The 23065-nt window shown below is 36.8% G+C and overlaps 1 protein-coding gene across 4 annotated transcripts in view; it reads left to right on the forward strand.

Moving 5' to 3' along the window:
* ADGRB3 (adhesion G protein-coupled receptor B3) overlaps positions 1-23065 on the forward strand; it is a 514089-nt gene that overhangs the window by 229400 nt on the left and 261624 nt on the right. For all 4 annotated transcript variants that reach the window (XR_014174267.1, XM_081940251.1, XM_081940252.1 and 1 more), the window contains exons 10-12: positions 266-460; positions 12290-12358; positions 14071-14179. Coding sequence is in view for 3 of the 4 variants with exons in the window: in XM_081940251.1 (XP_081796377.1) it covers positions 266-460; positions 12290-12358; positions 14071-14179 (373 nt within the window). In the remaining variant the exon portion in view is untranslated. The remainder of the gene's footprint in view (positions 1-265; positions 461-12289; positions 12359-14070; positions 14180-23065) is intronic.

Raw genomic sequence — 23065 nt, forward strand, 5'->3', positions numbered from 1 at the left:
ATGTTTATGTACATTACCCTAACACCAAAATGAACACAAATGAACAATGAAAACAATGCAATTAAAGTTTGGGAAAGGTTCTAACTGTGTGAAGATCTCAAAACAAGCAATCTCAAAATGAAACTCAGGCCACAGTTCTATACACGCATCTGACTCTTTCCTAATTTATTATCTCAATGTGCCAAGCAAGGAAATACCTTCATGGCATTTTAAAAATATGTACTAAACAGATTCCAATGTTTTTATTTTCCCTTATTATTTATAGATTAAAGAACATCTTGCGAAAGGACAGAGGACGCTGGCTGGTGAAGGAATGTCTCAGGTGACGAAGACTCTTTTGGATTTAACGCAGAGGAAGAATTTTTACGCAGGGGATCTTTTAGTTTCTGTGGAAATCCTCAGAAATGTTACAGATACATTCAAGAGAGCAAGTTACATCCCTGCATCAGATGGTGTTCAGGTATGTGAAACCATAGTTATAGCATATAACATAACCATAGTTATGGAACAATATGAAAAAGACTTAATATATTTTATTATTACTACTATATATTTTTATATCCTGCCTTTATAAACAACTTAAAGTGGCAAACATATTAAATATTCATTCTTCCTCCTATTTTCCCCACAACTGTTTTAGGTGAATTGGGCTGCAAGAGAGTGACTGGACCAAGGTCACCCAGCCATCTTTCATACCTATGGCAGGATTAGAACATTCAAGACAGCCATTGTTCATCATTGCTTCTGAATGTATAATCATCTTTTGCATTTGTTCTCTGAATCAGATTTAAAAATCTATTTCAACTACAGTTTTCTTTTCAGGTTTGAAAGACAATCATAAATCACTATTTCCATGTATGTATGTATGTATGTATGCATGCATGCATGCATGCATGCATGCATATTCATGTTTTGGTTTATTCGGGTCTTTTTCCATGTAAGATTGAGAGTATCTTACACAGGAAAAGACCCGAATAAACCAGAACAGGCATACCTGTACCCGTGAAAATCTACGAAAACAAATACACACACATACACACACACACACACACACACACATATTGATCTTGTGGTATTTGGGTCTTTCCCTGTGCAATCCTACACGGGAAAAGACCCGAATACAACAAGACCAGCATACCTACACCCGTGAAAATCTACGAAAACATCCATCCATACATACATACATACATACATACATACATACATACATACATACATACATACATACATACATATATACCATGATGACATGGTTGGGATGCAAGTACATAATTCTGGCATGATGATGACACATCACCTTGCCATCAAAATGCTTCTTAAATTGCTCTGTATGCTGCAGGTTGGAACCCAGACTGTTTTTTATCATTATGTTTAAACTCCCTGTTCAGATTTCTTGTTTATGTTGTCACAAAATTATTACATTTGCAGAAGTGCAATCCTGTTTTTCATATTAATGAAATCATTATGTTCTAACTACTCCCCCTGCTGCCAGCATCTTAGACGAAGTTCACATATGTTACAGTGAAAAAAAAATAGTTACTACATTTTAACTATAGTGGTACAGCTTTGCAGTGGTGGGATTAAAAATTTTTTTGCTACCGGTTCTGTGGGCGTGGCTTGGTGGGCGTGGCTTGGTGGGCGTGGCAGGAAAAGGATAGTGCAAAATCCCCATTCCCTCCCCACCCCACTAACCTGCTTTTCAGCTCTGTTTTCCTGTTCAAGGCAACAAAAGAAGATCAGTTGGGAGGCTGCGGGGGTGGGGCCAGCCTATTTGCAGGTTCTCCGAGCCACTCGAAATTTCTGCTGCTGGTTCTCCAGAACCTGTCAGAACTGGCTGAATACCACCTCTGCAGCTTTGTAATTGCTATTTCTTTTTAACTTGGGATGCAAGTTTAATGCAAATCCAATCTCTGCCTATAATCATGACAGGGATGGGATTTGCATTAGAATGTGAAACTTGTAATAGCATAGCACTATTCCACATCTGAGTATTATGACCTTTTAGAATTATGTGCAATATAAATTGCTATAAAAATGATGTATGTACAGTAGAAGTTATTGTATAGTATATCAAATCTAAGCTTTCTCTAGCTTATCTAATCTATTGTCAACAGTATTGCAATATAAAAATTATATTGCACCAAAGAAGCTGAAAAGACTGGTGGAAGTTACTAAGCATGGCTCTACTGACCAATGTCTTAAAATACAACAACAAAACTCATAGGCTTTCATCATTTCTGTCATCAGCTACAGAGAATGACACAGGGACCAATGACAAATTCTTAGATTTCTTCTCTTAATATCCCAAGTAAACTGACTATGTTTCTCCATTCAGCTTAAGGTCTTGTCCATTCTAAAACATCCTGGTCTACTAAAATGAGGCTTGGTTTCAATACTTTTTCTACCAAACGTTGTTCACTTTTGATGATAGAATCATATAACAAGCAATAGCCACCAAAGTTGTAGATTAAAAAAAACATAATAAATAAATAAATAAATAAATATTTATTTCTTAGCCGCACCCTCTCCCGAAGGACTCGGGGCGGCGTACAATGAAACATATGAAATAAATATGTGGACAAAACAAACATATAACAGAGACATATACCGAGACATACACAAGGAGGAGGTCGGCTGATGAATAAAAAACAATTAGAATACAGTGATTAAAAAACCCCTAAATAATTAAATATAATTAAAATACCCAATTAAAAACCCGTCAGGAGCGATATGGTTAGATCAAAGTTGAGCCAGGCCAGCTACTTGGAATAGGTGGGTCTTAAGCTTAATACGAAAGGAGCGGAGGTCAGAGGTATTCCTAATATCCGGAGGGAGGTCATTCCACAGGGCTGGGCCCGCCACAGAGAAGGCTCTACTCCTAGGCGCCGCCCCCCGACCCTGTCTAGTGGACGGCACCTGGAGGAGGCCCTCTCTGTGCGAGCGGATTGGTCGCAGGGATGTATGGGGCAGAATACGATCCCGCAAGTAACTAGGTCCTGAGCCATGGAGCGCTTTAAAGATTGTTATCAAAACCTTGAAACGCACCCGATAGACCACAGGAAGCCAGTGCAGCTCGCACAGGAACGGTGTCACATGGGAGTACCTAGTACTCCCCATAATTACCCGCGCGGCTGCGTTCTGGACCAACTGTAGCCTCCGGGTGCATTTCAAGGGAAGCCCCATGTAGAGAGCGTTACAGTAGTCCAAGCGAGACGTCACCGGCGCATGAGTGACTGTGCGTAAGGCGTCCCGGTCCAGTAGGGGGCGCAATTGGTGCACCAGGCGAACCTGGTGGAACGCCCCCCTTGCCACGGCTGTCACATGGTCATCCATGGACAGCCGGGCATCCAGGAGGATGCCCAAATTGCGCGCCCGCTCCACGGGGGCAAGTTGAATGCTCCCAATGGCCAATGATGGAGTTAATTGGCTGAACCGGGGAGCTGGTACCCACAGCCACTCCGTCTTGGAGGGGTTGAGCTTGAATATTAGCCATACATTGTGTCCAAATTTCTATAAACATTCAGATTATTTTTTCATTCAAAGTGAAAAATCTGATTTTTCACTTTGAATGAAAATAACCATTTCAAAGTGATCAGATTTTCGTAGATGTTCATTGAATGCTAATTTTATCTAATGACCGAAGACTTAGAATCTTTATTGAATATTGCTACATTTCTATGCACAAAGAACATGGACATATGTTTAGTAGACAAATATTTTATTCTAAGAATTAATCATGCAACCGTTTGCATATCTGGCTTTATGAGCAAGGAATGGAACATTTCTGGTTGGTTAATTGGTTTGTTGCAAATGCTAATTAAAATCATTTTTTTCTTAAAACATTCCCTTGCAACAGCATAGCAATATAAAAATAACAGCTGCAATGCTTCCTCTGCAACCCATAAACGTGATAGTGCTTTGTTTAGCCTCTGTCTGGTCAATATTTCAGAGTGCTAAGAGTATTCATGCAATGCTCAGTATTAGAAGTGTAGTGATAAATTTTAATATGCAGCAGTTCATTATAGCAGTCCTCCATCCCCTTAGCTCATCATTGTAAGGACAATACAAAATGCAAGCAACTCTGTTAATATCTTCTTGATCCTTAGATATCAGAATCTTATCAGGACATTGTCAACTTTATCACTGCATTTTTCCAATTGTGTTCATGCCATCTGCTCCTGAGTTGATGGGATTTGTCTTTGTTTGTTTAGCTCTTATGCTTTGGTTTTATCACATCTTGAATATAGCGCTCTATTCTTTGTCTAGTAAATCCTGAAAAGTGTGTAGAAACTTCATATGATTGAAAAGTTGGCTTACTCAGTACGTTCCAGAATAACTAGCTATCCATGCATGATAATTTATACCAGGAGCGTCAAACTGGTGGCCTGCAGGCCACACCCAGCCCAGCTCCGCAAAGGAAAAAAAGTTGTGATGCATCACCTGACGACAATGTGATGCCGCAAGTTTGACACCCGTGTTCTTTGCTAACTGCCATCTTCTCACAGCCTTAATTTAAGGTGTTGAGCTGAATGCTTAAGCTTGAATATCCTAAGGTCTGACCATCTCTTGTTGCAAACCTGGACAGACAGTAAGATCAGGATGAGAGGCTCTTCTGAACCATTCTACTCCAAATTACAGAGACGCATTCATTTGCAAGAAAGGCCACCTTCTTTTGAAGAAAGTGGTTCTTACTGTGGAATGCATTTATTTATTTATTTATTTATTAAGAAAAATATATATATATTTGGGGTCCTTGGTGCCCTTTGAGCTTGGTTGCTTTCTTGCAGACCTTTCATTACCCAACTAGGTTAACATCATCAGTGTAATGAAACATCTGCAAAAAACAGCCATGCTCAGGGAGGAGCTAGGATCCCACCATTCAATCCTGTGCTGCTACTATTTTCGTCCATTGATGAAATTTATATGGCCACCCAACTTACGGTGACTCCAGGTAGTAAAACCCCAAATGCAAAACCCAATAAACCCTCACTCCCTGGCAACAACTTTACACCACTTTGTGTTTCCACTCTGTCTTTAGCCAAGGGACAGTTTTTCCAACAGGCTTTGATTTGTTAATTACTGATGAACACAAATTCATGTTTGACTCATATTTTATATTCTAATTATTGTTAGTGGCCTTGAGTATTCAGAATGGTCTTGAATACTCAGTGTGGATGAAAAGTGAGATAAAATCACATAAAAATACAGTGAAATAAATGAACATCCCTAAATGCTAAACAGCTTGGAATTCAATTGATTAGGATCAGCTAAAATAATAAGTGTTGAAATGTGGCTGATTTATTTTTGTAATCTGCTATCCTACAGAACACCATAACTGTTGATGCTCTCTGGTAGTACCCTTTTGGAATTGTAGTACAGGAGAACTTCCTGCTGCTGCTTGCGCATTTAGGTGAAATATATTTCCTAATTAGTAACTTTGATTAAATCACTTTAATTACTAATTGATTGTTATATGGCATACAAAATTGTCTTGAATAAACTTGTATTAGGATTTATTCAACAAAATGATACTTAAAAATGGTTATACTGTGCCATTTTTCAAAAGAGACTTAAAACAAAGTCAGATCTGGAATCTACCTATTTTATTATTATTATTATTTTACATTCTAAGCAAGGCAGATTTATCGGTAACGAATATCATAAAATTCAGGCATGTTTTTTTTAAGTGTGCATCCTTTTGGAAATGAAATTATAAATTACCATTCATAAATTGTTCTGTGACCAATCTATAATGGTACTTTAATTGTAATCCAGCATTACCTTTTATGTATATGTAAGGAAATTTGCAAATCCAGCATATACCAATATACAAATTGGGAACTATAAGATGGTGAAAACAGCTTATATTAAAAGTGCTCAAGGCGCTTATCTGGATCCCAGATAATAGATACATAAAAAGGACAATAATAATTCAGATAATCTGATTTATTAGAATCTTCTATGAAACACTGAAATCATTTTTATAATTGGAAATTGAGCTAACTGGTTTTAAAAATACAAAAGAATACAGTCATTTTTTTCTGCCTGATTTTTAGGCTTTAACTCTACTTACCAGAAAAAAATAGATCTGCATTCTAATTACCCCAGATCTACTTTCATTCACATTCTATCCAGTTTCATTTATCTTTGAAGAATAAAATGTGGGCCATGCATCAAACAACTTAAGGTTAGTTTTATCAGTAGGGCTATAATGCAATTGGGCATGAATGCACATTCAATCAAAACTAAATGACAGGGCACATATTTGATTAAGCGTCCACGGACATAAAAGGGAAAGGTTTTCCCCATGAAATCAATAATTTCAGAGAAAGTGCTTTGAAGTTACACTGTCAAGATATAAAATGAGCTTAATCTTTTTTATTCGCAAATATATGTGGATTTCCAGGAATCAGTCATTACATTCAACTTATTTACAAAGCACCCATTTATAGAATTTCCCCCAGTGTTGATGTGAAGTTAAATGGCCAAATTTTGATTAAATATTACTCAGGATTGTGTGTGTGTGTGTGTGTGTGTGTGTGTGTGTAAAATATAATAGCTAGATTTTGGGTCAACCAATTAGTGAGAACCTTTAACATCCTAGGATATAGTTCACTTAGCCCTAGAGTTTTGAACTCATTAAAGTCATTACATATTTCCTGTTGTATGGAGCTTGAGTATGATCCTACCACATGAACTAGTTCTTCACAACAGTCTACAGAACATATATAATTTTCACAAGGGAAAAAAATGAGTCAGAATAGTAGCTTAGCCTTCTCCTTGATGTGTTTCCATTGCTATATGTCTATGGAGATGCACATCCAGGTCATGGTTGTCCCAAAGGTGCTTTTTTCAAGAAGCAACTGGATTTTCTTGTTTTTCTTTGAAGATGTTTCACTTCTCATCCAAGAAGCTTCTTCAGCTCTTAAGAAGCTTCTTGGACGAGAAGCGAAGCGTCTTCAACGAAAAAAAGGAAATCCAGTTGCCTCTTGAAAAAAGCACCTATCTTCACCAAGTAGCTGGCATACTCTTTTTCTTCCTTTTATTTTTACTCTGTAGTATTTGAAGAAACCCTTTTGATGCTTTCAACATCCTTTGCTAATTGTGAATGTTCGTTTTTTTTGGATTTTACCTCTACAAATCTGCTACTTGTATGAGCTCATCCTTGGTGATTTGTTCCTCTTTCTGCCACATTGCATCTTGGTTTTCTGATTCTTTTTCAACTAAAACTTTTTTTCTTCAGACACGTTGGCTTTTTCTAATGCCCTTCATTTTTTTTCCTTATTAGAATTATTGACCTTTGAGTATCTTAATGTTATCATGTTCTGTCAAATTTTCCTGGAAGGACCTTACTTGACAGAGTTTTGACCAACAGATAACCTGGAAATTCTGAAAGGCCATGAAGTATCCTGAGTTATTTTTTTTAAATGAAAGTTATATGTTGGTTGATTCCAGAAGAACTCTTTGAAGCTTACATTAATGTAGCTTCCAAATGATCTTCAAGGCAGTCCCTTGTAGAGTGCACTGTGATAGTCCAATTATGGGACGATTTCAACATGAACGACAGATTTAAGTGCTCCCAATGCAAATTAGGTACATCTAGTGCACCAGTTGGAGCTGGGCAAAGACTGCTTGTATTTCCACTGATCCAAGTAGGAGCTTTGAGTTCAAGATGTCCCCCAGGTTGTGTACCGGTCTAGAAAGCAGGAGTAGAGCCCTAACAAAGACTAAGGCTCCCCAGCTCTAAGTAGAATCAAAAATCAACAGCCACTAGGTTTTGAGTCTGAGTCTGCTCTTCCTTATCTATATCTACAGCTTCCAGTTACTATTGACAGCATCATTAGGTTGATCTGGACTTTTGATCTGCAACTGAATATCACCTATAGATTGCAAATAACAAACCCTGAAGTGGAGGATGATCTCCCGCAGAAGTTTTTTAAAGTAGATTTTATAGATGTTATAGGAGTAGCTACAGCACTGAGCTTTAAAGCCACCAAAGAAACCAGTAGCAAATGATGGATACACACACACACACACACACAGCTCTGCCAAAATCATCAGCAGGTCTCCATGCTGAAATCCAGCCTTAAACCAAACTAAAATTGGTCCACATGAATAGTTGCAGATATTTTTTTCCTGCTGCTTTAAATCTTCCAGTGAAAGTATGTACTGTGCATAAAAAGGATCAGGATTTTTTTTCAGAAAAGTATTTGTATTAGGACTAGATACATTAAAATGGAATATAAATGTAGTCAAATTTTATTCAAATTTAGTGAAGAAGAAAGGAGACACATTTGGGCTGGCCTCATGATTGTTACATGGTGTGTTTCTGCAGTATGTATGTATGCATGCATGCATGCATGCATGCATGCATGCATGCATGTATGTATAAAGTAGACTGTTTCTGGCTGCTTAGACTGTTTGGATTTAAGGTTCAGGAGTGGGCTGGACTGGACCAGAATGCAGCAAGCTGAAAGATAGCTGTTGAGGGGAAATTTATTGTTTTACAGTGCTTGATAGTATGTTGGTGGCTGCACTATTCTTGTTACAGTTTTAGTAGTGGTTCTTTGGATTGGTTTTGGGTGGGGTGCCAACTTTGTCATTATATTTTTGGAGGACTGTATTTCTGATGAATGCTAAGATGAGGCTGAGAGGTGGGCTGCTGTGAGATGTTGCTGCTGGATGTTTTTTGCTATCCTTCTGTACCATCTGCGCTGTTCTTTTTGGAGTATACTGGGGCTTTGGAGCTGTGAGTGGGTGGGGGATGACAGTAGAGTGGCAGAATATTTTAGAGCACTTTCAAGATATTATTTGATATTATTTTAATGAAAGGGTAGTTAAAGCTTTTTGAATGATTCTGTATACAAAACATACAAAAGCTCAGATACTGAATTGTTCACATTGTACCTCTCTTTCAATGCCTCATAGAAATGTGGGTGAAATTTTGTTCTTCCTCCTGATAAATTGCACAGCATTTATCAAGTCTACATTTCTTCTAGCCTTCCAGTTCAAGTATGATGAAGTTTCAAATCTTGGTAATAAAGTAATTAGAAATAAATATCATCACCCAATTCTGTCCCAAGTAACATCTGGTAAAATTAATTAATTTGCATTTTGACCTGGATTCTGAACGGAGACAAGAATTTGGGATTTTTCAGAATATTATATACGATACCAACCTCATACATTGTGCGTATGTGTGGGACATTTGCAGAATTTATACAATTTATGCGCAGAAAAAATTATTCTGTAGCTGCTTTTTATGTAGGAGAACCAGAGGTGAGTTGCTACCGGTTCGCACCAGTTCTGGCGAACTGGTAGTGGAAATTGCTATTGGGTTGCCGAACTAGTAGGGACGGCAAGCCTGCCATGCCCCCTAACTGGTTCCCTGGTTGCCACAGCATGTATTTTTGACATTTTTAATGTTCTGCGCATGGACATACCTATTTACAGGCAACTGTGCATGTGTGCGAGCAAAGCTTGTGCGTGCACACAAATCACGCATGCACCAAATAACAGTAATGCCGGGAGAAACCCACCCCTGAGGAGAACTACATAAACACAAACTACATGGATAAGGTTAAGGGTGACTTTGTTCTCAGTCCGGGGAAATGTTGCTTTGGAAATAGAAAGGTTGCCCAGTGCAAACACCATTTCTAGAAGTAGAACATGAAAGTAAAGTGCTAGCTCATAACTTGGTCCTTCAGACTGGCGTATTGCCATTTTAAACCTTTATAGACACTCAATTGCCTTGGATCAGATTTGGTTTCAATACTTTGTTGGTTTGTATCCCAATGATGAATGGATCTGGCTGCATTCTATATTAGAAAAGAACAAAACTATGGGCTATGTCAGTGGTTCTTAACCTTTTCTTCACCATGGACTGCCTTTAAATACCTTTCGTGGCCATGGAACACGAAGACTTAACTCAAGATTTAAGTCATAATATTCTTCAAGCCTTTGCAGACTCCCTGTGATGATATTGCACCCCTCTCGGGTCCCCGGAACACAGGTGGAGAACCACTGAGTTATGTGAGACGTTTCCAAGCTTGCTCAAATAAATGAACCAAATTATTTAGGAATATATGGAAAATTGTGTACTAAAATATAAGCTTCACTGAATTCAAGCAAATATTCAGAAGATATTCTGCCTAACGAGGGAAGTGGTGGCTCAGTGGCTAAGACGCTGAGCTTGTCAATAAGAAAGGTCGGCAGTTCAGCAGTTTGAATCCCTAGTGCCATGTAACAGAGTGAGCTCCCGTTACGTGTCCCAGCTTCTGCCAACCTAGCAGTTCAAAAGCATGTAAAAATGCAAGTAGAAAAATAGGAACCACCTTTGGTGGGTAGGTAACAACGTTCTGTGCGCCTCTGGCATTTAGTTATGCTGGCCACATAACCAAGGAGACATCTTCGAACAGCGCTGGCTCTTCAACTTTGAAATGGAGATGGGCACCGCCCCCTAGAGTCAGGAACGACTAGCACATATGTGCGAAAGGAACCTTTACCTTTTTATTCTGCAGAACATAATCCTAAACAGGGTAATATGGTAATAAATACCACTGATTTTGTTGAATGCATAAGAAACAAGAAGTTAAAGCTATATAAATTTGATTAATAAATAAATATGTTTCCCAGTTCCTGTTATCTTTACCACTTCTAGGATTATTGAATGGAAATAGATATTGCTGAGTGGGAGGAACTCAACTTGATTATCAAAGCATTGATGATTTGGTTTATTTTAAAGATACTGCATTGTCTATCAATTTGAAATAAACCTTCAGAGTATCTGTGTTATTGATTTCCTAAAATTTAGCTTTTCCTTACTGGCAGTGGATCAATACCATCTTGCTGTATGCTCAATTGTTCAATTGTTCAATTTACTTTTATATTTCCTATTTGATTTTTTCCTCCTTTTAATTTGCAGTTGCTGAATTCCTAGATCACAACAACACTGTATTTTCATCTTATACAACACTGACCATCTACATTTTAATATTTAAAGTTAAAATGAATTTTTCTACAATTTTACCTTTTCTTTTCTTTAAATATTTTTTTTCTTTAGCCTCTGGACTGATTTATTTACAAAGAGAGAGGACTGTAATCATATATCCTGATGCTACCAGGTGGTGCTATAGCAATTATGTGTTTTTCACTTTTACACAATAATTGCCAGAAAGTAACACCGATATGGCAAGCATATCTTTCTCAAACATGCAGTCTAAAACACATTTTTTTTAAAAAGATTATTTAGAGAATTTATAGGTCCACCCATGTTAAATATATAATCCTAAGAAGCTAAGAACAATCTACTCTATAAGTATACAATACATTATATATAGACCTACATAGAATTATATCACACCACATAAAAAATTAAAAATAATCGTAAATAAATAACCTAAGCAGCATATGGAACTCACAAAACAGCTGCATATAGCCGTAATGGTGCAGTGGTTAGAGTGCAGTACTGCAGGCTATTTCTCCTGATCACCAGCTGCAACAGTTTGGCAGATCAAATCTCACCAGGCTCGAGGTTGACTCAGCCTTCCATCCTTCCAAAGTTGGTAAAATGAGGACCCAGATTGTTGGGGGCAATATGCCGACTCTGTGAACCGCTTTGAGAGGGCTGTAAAGCACTGTGAAGCGGTATATAAGTCTAAGTGATATTGCTATATAATATAGAGTTCAACTAAAAACCTGACCCAATCTTTGGGGGAAGAACCAGTTAATCACAACTTTCCAAAAGGCCAGGATAGTTTGGTGCCTTTGCGTCTCATGGTGAACTGCTCCGTAGGGCAGAGCCATAACAGATGGATCTGATTTTTTAAAAAATATCTAGCTCACATACAGGATAATAAATAACTGTAATGGCAACAGAACTCAATGCTAAATAATAGTGATCACAAAGAAAACCAGTAGTTAATACATCTGGTTGTCGTAACAAATATTCTAATGTTGTAAGCATCGTTATTATTTATCACATAAAAGCATACCTTAACAACAAACCATGGCTTTTCTTGGCTTAGGGGACGAAATCGGGGCATTTCACATATTTTGGACTTCTCTTTCTTCAGCCTCATCCTACAGAGTCAGAATCAATAAGCATGGGATCTATATCCCTGATGTTTGAAGGGTTCCAAATTAACTACTTCTGATTTAAAGAAATGGCTTATGATCAGAATTGACTACAAAGCTTATGTAGGACTTCATTGTGCTTTTTCAAAAATAGTTTATTGTTTCAATGCATCACTTTTTTTTATAAAAAGTAATTGTCTCCTTGAATTTTCAGAACTTCTTTCAAATAGTTAGCAACCTTCTGGATGAAGAAAACAAAGAAAAATGGGAAGATGCACAGCAGGTAAATATCCATTGTGCTATTGACATTTCCTCTTTTCTGCTTCAAAAGGATTATTGTTGATTCATCAGTCAAAGATCATCCTAGTTGGCCTGCAAGGAGAGTGTGTCTAGCGAGTGCATGTTTCCATCTCTTGGATTGTCAAATATGTAGGTTTCAAGGCTATGAATAATTGCTACTTCTCATGAAGTTATAGGCTGAAGGGCAACTTAACTTCATTGAAGAAAAAGAATCAGAGAGAATAAAGACTTCATGTTCTGCTTGTATTTAATTGATGGTACACCAAAGAGATATTTGGCCTGTTCCATCCGTGCTCTTTTTCTACACTTATATGGACAGTAAGGGGGGGTGTGATGGCTCAATGGTAAAGACACTGAGCTTGTCAGTTGAAAAATTGACAGCCCAGTTTCAAGACCTGAATGCCACGTGACAAGGTGAGTTCCTGTCCTTGCCCTAGCTCCTGCCCACCTAGCAATTCAAACAGTTGTAAATACAAGTAGATAAATAGGTATCACTTTGGTGGGAAGGTAACAATGTTCCTTCTGCTTTGGTATATAGTCATCCTTGCCACATGATCACAGAAATGTCTTCAGACAGCACTGGCTCTCTTGGCTAAGAAACACAGATGAGAAACATAGATGAACGCCCCTCCCTAGAGTCGGACACGACTGGAGTGGGGAAAGCTTTATTTTTCTTTACTTTATGATATAAACATTGTAATTGACCAAAGTTTCCTTGTTTGTCCCAGCCTTAGTATATTTGCACATGTATAATTCAGAATGCTTAAAAGATAACAAGATAGGTTGTCAGGAAAGAAATGACTGGTTTTCCACAAGATGTCATTAGATTAAATATTCATTGTTTGTTATAAACTATATATGCATATTTTATAACTTATGAGATGATATATTTGGCAGGAGCACTTTCAGAAATCCTTCAGTAGGATTTTAGATTTACCATAATGAGTTTTTAAAGATATATTTTAAGACAGTTAGCCTTGAGTAAGTGACATGCATCCAATAATGCTGCAAAATAATTGTTTAAAATAGTTCTCCACCTTTGTCCAAAAGTAAAATATCTGAAAACATACATATGCAAATGATATGTGTAAAGTTAGCATGTAAAGGCCAAATCAGAAATAATGCACAATTAATTCAATTGCTTCTTCATCTTTTGATTTTAAGAATTTACGTATCAATTTTTGTCGATATCTATTTATTATCCATTTCCCCGCCCCCCCTATTTAATTGACTTTGCATAACTGCTCTCAAGGAATGGAAAGTCAAAATTTTATTCTTTTTATCATGAGTTGAACACATTTTCCTTTTGATTTCTTATTAAAAGAACTTGCAATGCAAAATTACCTACATTGTAATGACTGTAAATTTATACACTGAATCAAAAGATAACAGTGTGCTAAATTCATCAGGAAACTCAAGCAGGTCTCTTCTAGTTCTCCCAGGAAGTTCTCATTTAACTCTCATTGTATCCCAAAAGATCCCCTACCTTTCAGTGCACATATGCCAATCCATTTTAGATGTTTCTGGGGAAAACAAGTTTGATCCATGAGAGCATGTACTATTATTGAAAAGGCGCCCATGGAGCAACCCAATTGCTATAGCTTTCATTCATTTTGTCATGCTGCTGGTGATTATTTGTACAAATTGGGACCCTGCGGTTACTGAGCGTGAGACCTTCTATTTTTCATCCTAAAGATCTACCAAGGCTCCATAGAACTAATGCAGGTGATTGAAGATTTTATACACATTGTTGGAATGGGGATGATGGACTTTCAGAATTCGTACTTAATGACTGGAAATGTAGGTAAGAAATAGGAATGCCTTTTACCACATACATATTTTAAGCTTTCTTAAAAAGTCCTATCATGTAAATATTATTTATGTAATAAATAAGATTGAGACCCATCCTCTATTCCAAACGTTGTTGTTTTTTGTGTGTGTGTATTGGTCATCAAGGCATGTATATTATGTTCCCTTTTGATATACACGTTGTTAGTAAGTGAAGTTGCCGATATCACAGGAACAAATAAACCTATTCTGAAATTACTTTTGCAGCTTTCCTAATAAAGTTCCAATTCTGTTATATATAATGCTACACAAAAAGGGCTATGTTGTTTCTTCCTCTGAAACTAAAATACGAGGCACTTTAATGGAGTGTAAGTAAATAAAATGGATTTCATAAGCAAAATTTTCTCCAAGAAGCAACAATCTATTATAAGCCTGTAGAGATTCTTAGTCATCCAGGTCATGGTTGTCCTAAAGGTGCTTTTTCAGGACACAACTGAACTTTCTTGTTTTTTTTTTCTTCGAAGACGTCTCGCTTGTCATCCAAGAAGCTTCTTCAGCTCTGACATGATAGTGGGAAATGGAAGGATTTGTGTTCCTTGGAGACAGCTGATCATTTGCATCATTTTAGAGGGTCGTTGAAGCACTTGGAAGTTTACTCAGGTGACCCTTCAAAGGGTCTTCAAAGAAAAAACAAGAAAGTCCAGTTGCCTCTTGTAAAATCATATTTGGGACAACAATCTGTTAAACTTCAGGGAGTTAAAATATATCCTTGAAGAAATGCAATAGCAAATCATTATGCTACATGAAGCTAATTTCATTGTTATCGTGATATAAGTCACCAGGAGTTGAATTTGATTCAAAGATGACTTTATATCAACTTAAATATAAATATTAGGTAGAAACTCTGTAGCTTTTCTAAAAACATAGAATTTTAAACATGGAGCATAGTTAATTCTTTTGCATCCACATCTTAATTAACATTCGAATTCCAAGTATGCATCCTTCACTATGAGTTATGGAAAGGTCAAGGAATAAGGAAAATCATAGTTGATGCCCAGTAGATAATCAAGAAATCCATAGAACTATTTTAAAAAATCAGTATGTGTTTTATTGCTTACAGAAAGGCCTTCAGTTAGATTGACTATGTCAAGCTGTATAATGTCTTCAGGAAAATAGGAATCCCAGAATATTTTACTGTCCTCAAGTGAAACTTATATCTAGAGGATGCCATAGAGTGCCCAGAGTCTCCTCAAACAACACAATGTGTGGCATATAAATTTAATATCTAATAATAATAGTCCAGATGGAACATGGCAAAGCAGACTGGCTCCAAGTCATCAAAGAGGTACAGCCAAATAGATATTGAGGGAAAGTGAAAAAGATGAATGTGGTTTTAAAATTGGAGGAAAAAAACTAATAACCTGTGCTATATTAATAACATCACTTTGGTAGTGGAAAATGAAAATATTTGGTAAACTAAGAATGAAAATCAAGATCGACATAAAAAGAAAGGAGTAGGATGAAAGGTAAATAAGAACAAATTAATATGAAGAAGAGTAACAGGTACAGCAACCACCCTTTTGGACTGTCAAATACAGAAGTGATGGATAGCTTCTGCCTTTTAGTATTGACTATCAACAGTGAAGCAGTCAAGACAAATGTCACATGCAGAATCATGCAGGCAATAGAAAGATAAAACTTTGAAAAATCAGAATAAAAAGAATGTTGATGTTTGAAAACTTGGATATTGGACTTGGATATAGTCCAAGAAGAAAAACAAAAATGGATTATTGAACAAATCGATCCAGTGTAAGGCACACATGACCAGGTTCAAGTTATATTCTGAATATATTGTGTATATTCTTCCTGCCTCTATTGAGAAATCTATAATTCTGGGAGAGGTAGAAGAGAATAACCATCAGTAACTTGGATGGCGTTAACTACACTGGCAATGATTGCACCATTTGAATATTTGAAGGACCCAATTGGGGATAGATATTACTGATGAAAATCTGTCTATGTGCTAAGCTATTTGCTATTTGCTAAGAGTCAGCACTGACCTGATGGGACATAATCACCATCAGTCATTGAATTAGTCTGATAGAGGGTATCCTGAAGGCTAAGATTTGGTAGCAGGTAGACGTTTATTTTCTGTCAAATGTTCATACTCACCATGCCAAGTGTTTTGTGAAACTCCACCCCACTATAGCTGATTTTTGAGGACAATCACCACAACTTCTTAAAATACCAAAAGATTAATGTTTTCATCTCTTCGAAAAGACTATTTACTTTAGTGTAGACATAGTGGGAGATAAGGGAAATGGTGGCCCAATGGTTAAGACGCTGACCTTGTTGAGCAGAAAGGTTGGCAGTTCTGTGGTTCGTAGCGCTGCATAACGGAGTGAGCTCCCGTTACCTGTCCCAGCTTCTGCCAACCTAGCAGTTTGAAAGGACGTAAAAAATGCAAGTAGAAAAACTAGGGACCACCTTGGTGGGAAGGTAACAGTGTTCCATGCACCTTCAGCGTTTAGTCATGCCAGCCACATGACCATGGAGATGTCTTCGGACACCACTGGCTCTTCGGCTTTGAAACAGAGATGAGCAGCGCCCCCTAGAGTCAGGAACAACTAGCACATATGTGCAAGGAGAACCTTTACCTTTATACATAGTGGACTTCTCAGCCATCATAGATATAGTAATCCCTATTGGTGATTTGTAATCTATTTTTAAACCTCCCTCAGAAAAAAATCTTATTTTAAATATTATATTGAAGTGCCAATTTCAGAAAAATCACAGAAACCTTGCTTTCACAGACAAAGCAATAGGAAAAAAATGATGCTTGATACAAACCTCGGAATAGAGATAATTTTTTACTGGCTTTATAGATTTGCAATGTTATGAAGGATGACATTTAGTGGGTATTTAGTGCTGTATTTATTTTAAGGTGGCATGCTCTCATTTCATGCAATAAAAGAGGCAGAAATAGATGTTTGCCATAATGAAGTAGTGAAGAAGACTTCGGAGGACATAACTTCTCCTAATGCTGTGGCAGTTCTGCACATTTGAACGTTACTAAATCAGTTCTTGAATAGCTTTAAATAGACACCTCAGGTTAATAGAATTAATAAGTGTTGGCATAGAATCTGAAAGAGTAAAGGGAAGCAGCTATTAAATATACTGGATTTAGCAATCATACACCATGCTTCAGTTGTGTTGAAAAAGCTGGAGGCTCCTCTCTTATATCTAGCAATCAAGAGAAAAATTGGCATCGGCACTGACATCCAACACTATTCATAATTTTTATGTCAGCAAAATCAAGTCTGAGCCAAAGACATTTCCGAAAAGACTGATTAACAGAGAAATGAGAAGAATCTACTGCTGTGGAGATAGAGAGGGGGGGAGAGGGAGAGAGAGGGAGGAAGGGAGAAAAGCGCGGGGAGGGGAGGTTGAGAAGAAAGAAGTGATGTTGTTTATGTAAACAGCTTGACTAAAACAGTGATATATTTAACAAGCATGATCACAACAATCGCCTGCAGGAAAAGACTGTGAATTCACAAAACATCTTAATACTTAGCACAAACTAACTGGGCTATCACTTACAATTGTTACTTACAGTTCCAAGCAGGCATATAAAACAGGCATGTTAAAAAATTGCTATTATTTTCATAATCTATTTTTCACTGTTCTAAGTATGTTTTCATAAAGAATATCATATGCTCTTTAAAAACATAGATGTATATGTTACCGGCATCTTTTCTTAACCATGATGATGACAAAATGATGGCATGATGCAACCATTGTTCTTATATATAAGTACATAAGGATCAGAGTTTGCATGGCAATATTCTTCCTCACCATACCCTCTACTACAGATGCCTACATATGCTTCCTCTTAAATAAATCTGCATAGAGTTGTAACTCAAAATAGGAGATCCCCCACCGTTTCAAATGTAAAAAACAAAGGATTATGCACATATGGCTGTCACTATGGTAGGCGGCAGAATTTGGTTGCCAATAGTCAAGACATGTATTCAGTTGAACACATCAGAAAGATAGGAAGAAAAAGAAAAGTTACTATAGGGCATCCTGGAAAAGGAAGGGATTTTTTAAAGCTGCTTGTTGTGCCTTTCCATATGCGCTATATGATACTTTAACCTTGAGTGCATACATTTAACTTATCTTTGTGAATCTATATATGTATATGCAAATGAACACTCACGTGTATAAAATTACCAGTATATATGTCCAAGAAAACCCTCCTACAAGGGACAGACTGGCATTTGATCTCCTGGAAGAGAAAATTAGCAGGGCACACAGCAGAAAGGAATTCTTCAATGAAAGAATATGTTGGCTTGCAGTCTGGATGAACTGAAACTTTGCAACTGCTGCAAAAGTGTTTTTGCTGGGATAAGTTTTTCCCCCCAATTATTAGAACTAAACTGTAATGTGTATAGAAGAGCAACTCAAATGGTAATTTCAGATATATCTATAATAAAAGCTGGGAAGGAAAGTCGATGACAGTAATACATTGTTGGAAGAAGTATGCTTTACCCTTTAGATTAGAAGCAGTTCTATAGTACTTTCCTCTAGTACAATTGAGAGCCTGCCAAAGCCATGTAGCAATAGCACTTAGACTTATATACTGCTTTACAGCCCTCTCTAAGCGTTTTTGCAGAGTCGGAATATTGCCCCTTACAATTTGGGTCCTCATTTTACCCACCTCAGAAGGATGGAAGGCTGAGACAACCTTGAGCTGATCAGAATTGAACTCCTGGAGTGAGCAGAGAGTTATCCCTGCAGTACTGTACTCTAACCACTGTGCCACCACAGCTCTTGTATGTAGTCGTACAGTATATGATTTCTTGTCCTTAATTTCATGATTAATATATTTTCTTAGATCAGGGTTTCCCAAAGTGACTCCTAAAGATCAATGAAACCATTCAAGGGCATGGTGATGATGATTTGTAGTACTATTGGAGCAGTATTTATTAAATTGTTTTCCTTTAATGAATGTTTGGGAGTCAACAAGTTGAGTTTGGGTACCCCTGCATTAAATAAACTTCCCTCCTCCTTCCCCTTTTCTTTACTTAATAACAGCTGCTTCGTTTGTTTGAGTCACTCCTAGTAACTTCATGAACAAGTCAATTATTTTCCTTAGAGGCATTACAAAAGTGAGTTGTTGACCTTGGTTTTTTTTCCCCCCAGGCTTTTTATTTGTTTGTTTTTCAGCTTCTCAGTTAAGCCTACAACTTTGGGATTCTCTTTGAATCTCCCATTTAAGTACAATTAGACCTGATTGTTTAAGTGCCAAGGTCAGACAATGTCAGCCCTGTGCTTCCAACTGCTGAAATATCTATTAAGCTATATTATTGTAATCAAAATGTGCTGGAAAAAGATGAGGAAATGCCTTTCTGCATTTAGATTGCCTTGTTTCAGTGGGAATGTTTTGCTTTAGTTTTCTTGAAAAGTGATCTCTGTCCGTTGTAATTATTATGCATTTAGAGACTCTAGAATGCCTTTTTGTGTTTGTTTTCTACAGTTTCCAAAATAAGTCTAACTAGGCCATGCAGCTATTAGATTTGAAAGGTGGAAGTTTTTTGCATCAGACTTAATTGTTCATAATTTATAAATGCTATAACTATGATTAGTAACATTTTACCTCAAAAATAAAGTGTATATATTTACTTTTATTTTTCATTTATAATAATTGTAGACTGCCTTAGTTGTGAATTTCTGGGAGATATTCAACACGATAAACAAAAACAAAACAGTAGATTTAAACCAAAAGACATAAGTATTATGATAGAGTATCCTTAATCAATCACTATTTTCCAGTTTTATAAATTAATATGCCAGTTCAAGATCTCCTGACTATCGTACATGAGAGTTTTTAAAATCAGACTTTCACCAAAGCTGACCAAAACACTTTTAAAATATGCTAATAGGAATCTCAGACAAGCTGAGTGAGCTCAATGAAATTTTCTCCAAATAGTTGTGCATATGTGACTTCTACAATTCTGCAAGGTACCATCAACAAAGATATACAAGCCATGGGCCTGCACCCTGGTGGCGCAGCTGACCGTGCCAAGTAGTGCTCAATGATCCAAAAAGTGGACCCTGCACTTGTGGGAATATGTTGGGAAGAAGAAGAAGATGTGAATTTAGTATAATTTTTTTTTAAAAAAAGGAGAAATAGCTTGTTGAATTATATAACTCTGTACTATCCAGTTGTAAAACAGATTGTTGAATAACTCTCAGCTTAAACCCATTGAAGTTCTAGATATAACAAGCTGTTAATCTAAATATCTGAACAAACAAGGACTATTGAAAAGGAACGGATACTTTTCATCTTATCCCTTATGGTGTACAACGAAAAAAATATTTTATAGTGTACAGGCTGTATAACTCAGGGGTGTCAAACTCGTGTCATCACAACAGTGTCACATGACGTATCGGGACTTTTCCCCTTTGTTAAACCGGGCATGGGTGTGGCCAGCACGTGACACATTCAGCTCGTGGGTCATGAGTTTGACAGCCCTGGTATATAACATAACTGAAGACAATGTGATATGCTAAGTAGATTGACAATTCCAAATTTAGAAGAAAAATATAAAGGCCACAAACAATTTTATCTAGCAGAAGAAAAACAGTTGAAAAACAGCATCTCCAAATTCATTCCCTACTTCAATACAAGAAACTTCAGAGCAACCTCAGAACACTTCCAATAAAAAAAAACATTTTTAATCTACAGGTTTCTACATAAGGAAAGGTTTTACAGATAAAGCTATTGGATATCCTAAATGTTCCCTTCATCTTTTCAGTTTTGCCGTACAGGAATTGAGAGTAGATTTTAGTATTTGGCCCTCTAATGCTTGATATTTCCAATTGCACTTCTTAGAATCACTCTGAGAGATTTTTTTTAAAACACACAGCAGGTCACTGTGTTCCTCAAACTTCACAAATTGATCTTTGTCATAAACAGTTATATATCAGGCAGCTTCTCTTACTCTGACAATTTAATGAGGTGGAAAAGAATAACAACTGCCTTTTTCCTTGCTTGAGGAAGAGTTAATGTGCTCACCACACATAAAAAAAGCAAAAATGAAGACAAAGATATTTTCATTTTTTTTCTCCTTGATTTTCTGATGTTACAATTAAAGGCTTGTGCTATAATCCGAAGAGATTTTTTTTTTAGCAAGGGAACTAAGAAAAACCATCACTGCATTGCCAGTAATATTTCAAAGTTAAAGTTATCTTTGTCCAAGTTACTTTCATTAAAATTCAAATATGGTTATTATTTTATAGCAATTGCATAGCTCTGTTAAACAAAGACTGTTTTCCCATTGACAAAGTGATTGATGCTGTAATGATGACAAAATTAAGTTATAAAGATATTAGAAGTCAGAAGCAAGCTCAGGCCCTGAGTTTTTTCATGTCTGCTTATAAAAGAAACAATGATTGAATATTTTCTTGGATCTTTGAACTAAGGTTGGTTATAGAATTTGAACAGTGAATGTATAGTCACCTCTGTTGCCTCCCTATCCCACTTTGATATGTGCTTTCGGTTTGAAATGTTGATTCTTATAGAGATCCAGGTTTTTTCACCTTCCATGTATCTCATTCTTACTTGTTACTCTACCTCCTCCCCATAATAATGAATGCAGGAACCTCCAGAAATTCAAATATGATCTATCTTTAATACCAATTTATTTCCTATTGCCTTCAAGTCTCCTTTATTAAATAGTTTACACATATGTGTAAATAAACTTATTATTGCAACTAATTGCAACTTATATATTGAGTATACCATTTATATTGAGCAAAATGTAACATACAGCAATCTATTATGTTCCTGATTACATTTTGGGTTTAATGGGTCCACATTACCATATTAATTTCTGTATAGAATATTGGTTTTTAAGACAAAAACAGATTATCCTGAGAATATGTGTATGAGAATAAAATTATGTCTATTATAGTCAGGACAGTATGTCATTCTAAACTCTGGGAGGGCAGTGTTAGGAAAAAATGGGGCATATACTGTTTCACAGTGCTTTACAGCCCTCTCTAAGCTGTTTACAGAGTCAGCATCTGGCCCCCAACAAACTGGGTCCTCATTTTACCGACCTCAGAGGGATGGAAGGCTGACTCAACCTTGAGCCTGTGAGAATCAAACTTCAGAACTGCTGGCAGCCGGGAGTCAGCAGAAATAGCCTGCAGTACTGCATTCTAACCACTGTGCCACCATGGCTCTTATGGTGATTTTGTCAATGCCAATGGTGTTCAGTTAGTACTTCAGATGTTTTGGGATAATACCCAAAACTCCTGTTACTATTGGTACTATCTTTGCATTCTTTTGCTACAATCGTCTACTTCTGTTTGCAGGTCTTTGTGTTTTGTAATTTTCTCCAGTCCTTTCTTTGTCTATTCTGCTATATCCAGGTACTACAATGTCTATTATCCAGATATTTTTGTCTTTGTTATCAACAATTGTTAAGTCTGGAGTGTAGTATGGTAGATTCTTGTTTGTTTGAATTTTTAAACTCCAGAGCATTTTAGCGTCTTCATCGGTCCCATCGGGCCTTGTTTGCAGGAATATGGTATTGCTGATAATCCAATGCACAATTGCTTTACTTTATCATGACATAGTTTCTAGTCAGTCTGTGCTGCCTTCTTGCAGCAACTAACAAAATGGTCTACAGTTTCTTCAGCTTCTCTGCAGAGGTGACATTTGCCCTGTATTGCTGTCTTCTCAGTTCTGGCTTTGCATTTGTTTTTAAAACTTAGTCTTATGCAGCCAGAATTATCTATCTCCTTCTTCAACTTTCTTAGCCATTGTCCGGTCTTGTTATCTGCTTTCCCTGATAATTGTTTTGTTTTTATATCGACCATGTAAAACTTT

This window comes from Natrix helvetica (genome assembly GCF_964273705.1).
Source record: "Natrix helvetica genome assembly, chromosome: 2".
In the NCBI taxonomy this organism is placed as follows: Eukaryota; Metazoa; Chordata; class Lepidosauria; order Squamata; family Natricidae; genus Natrix; species Natrix helvetica.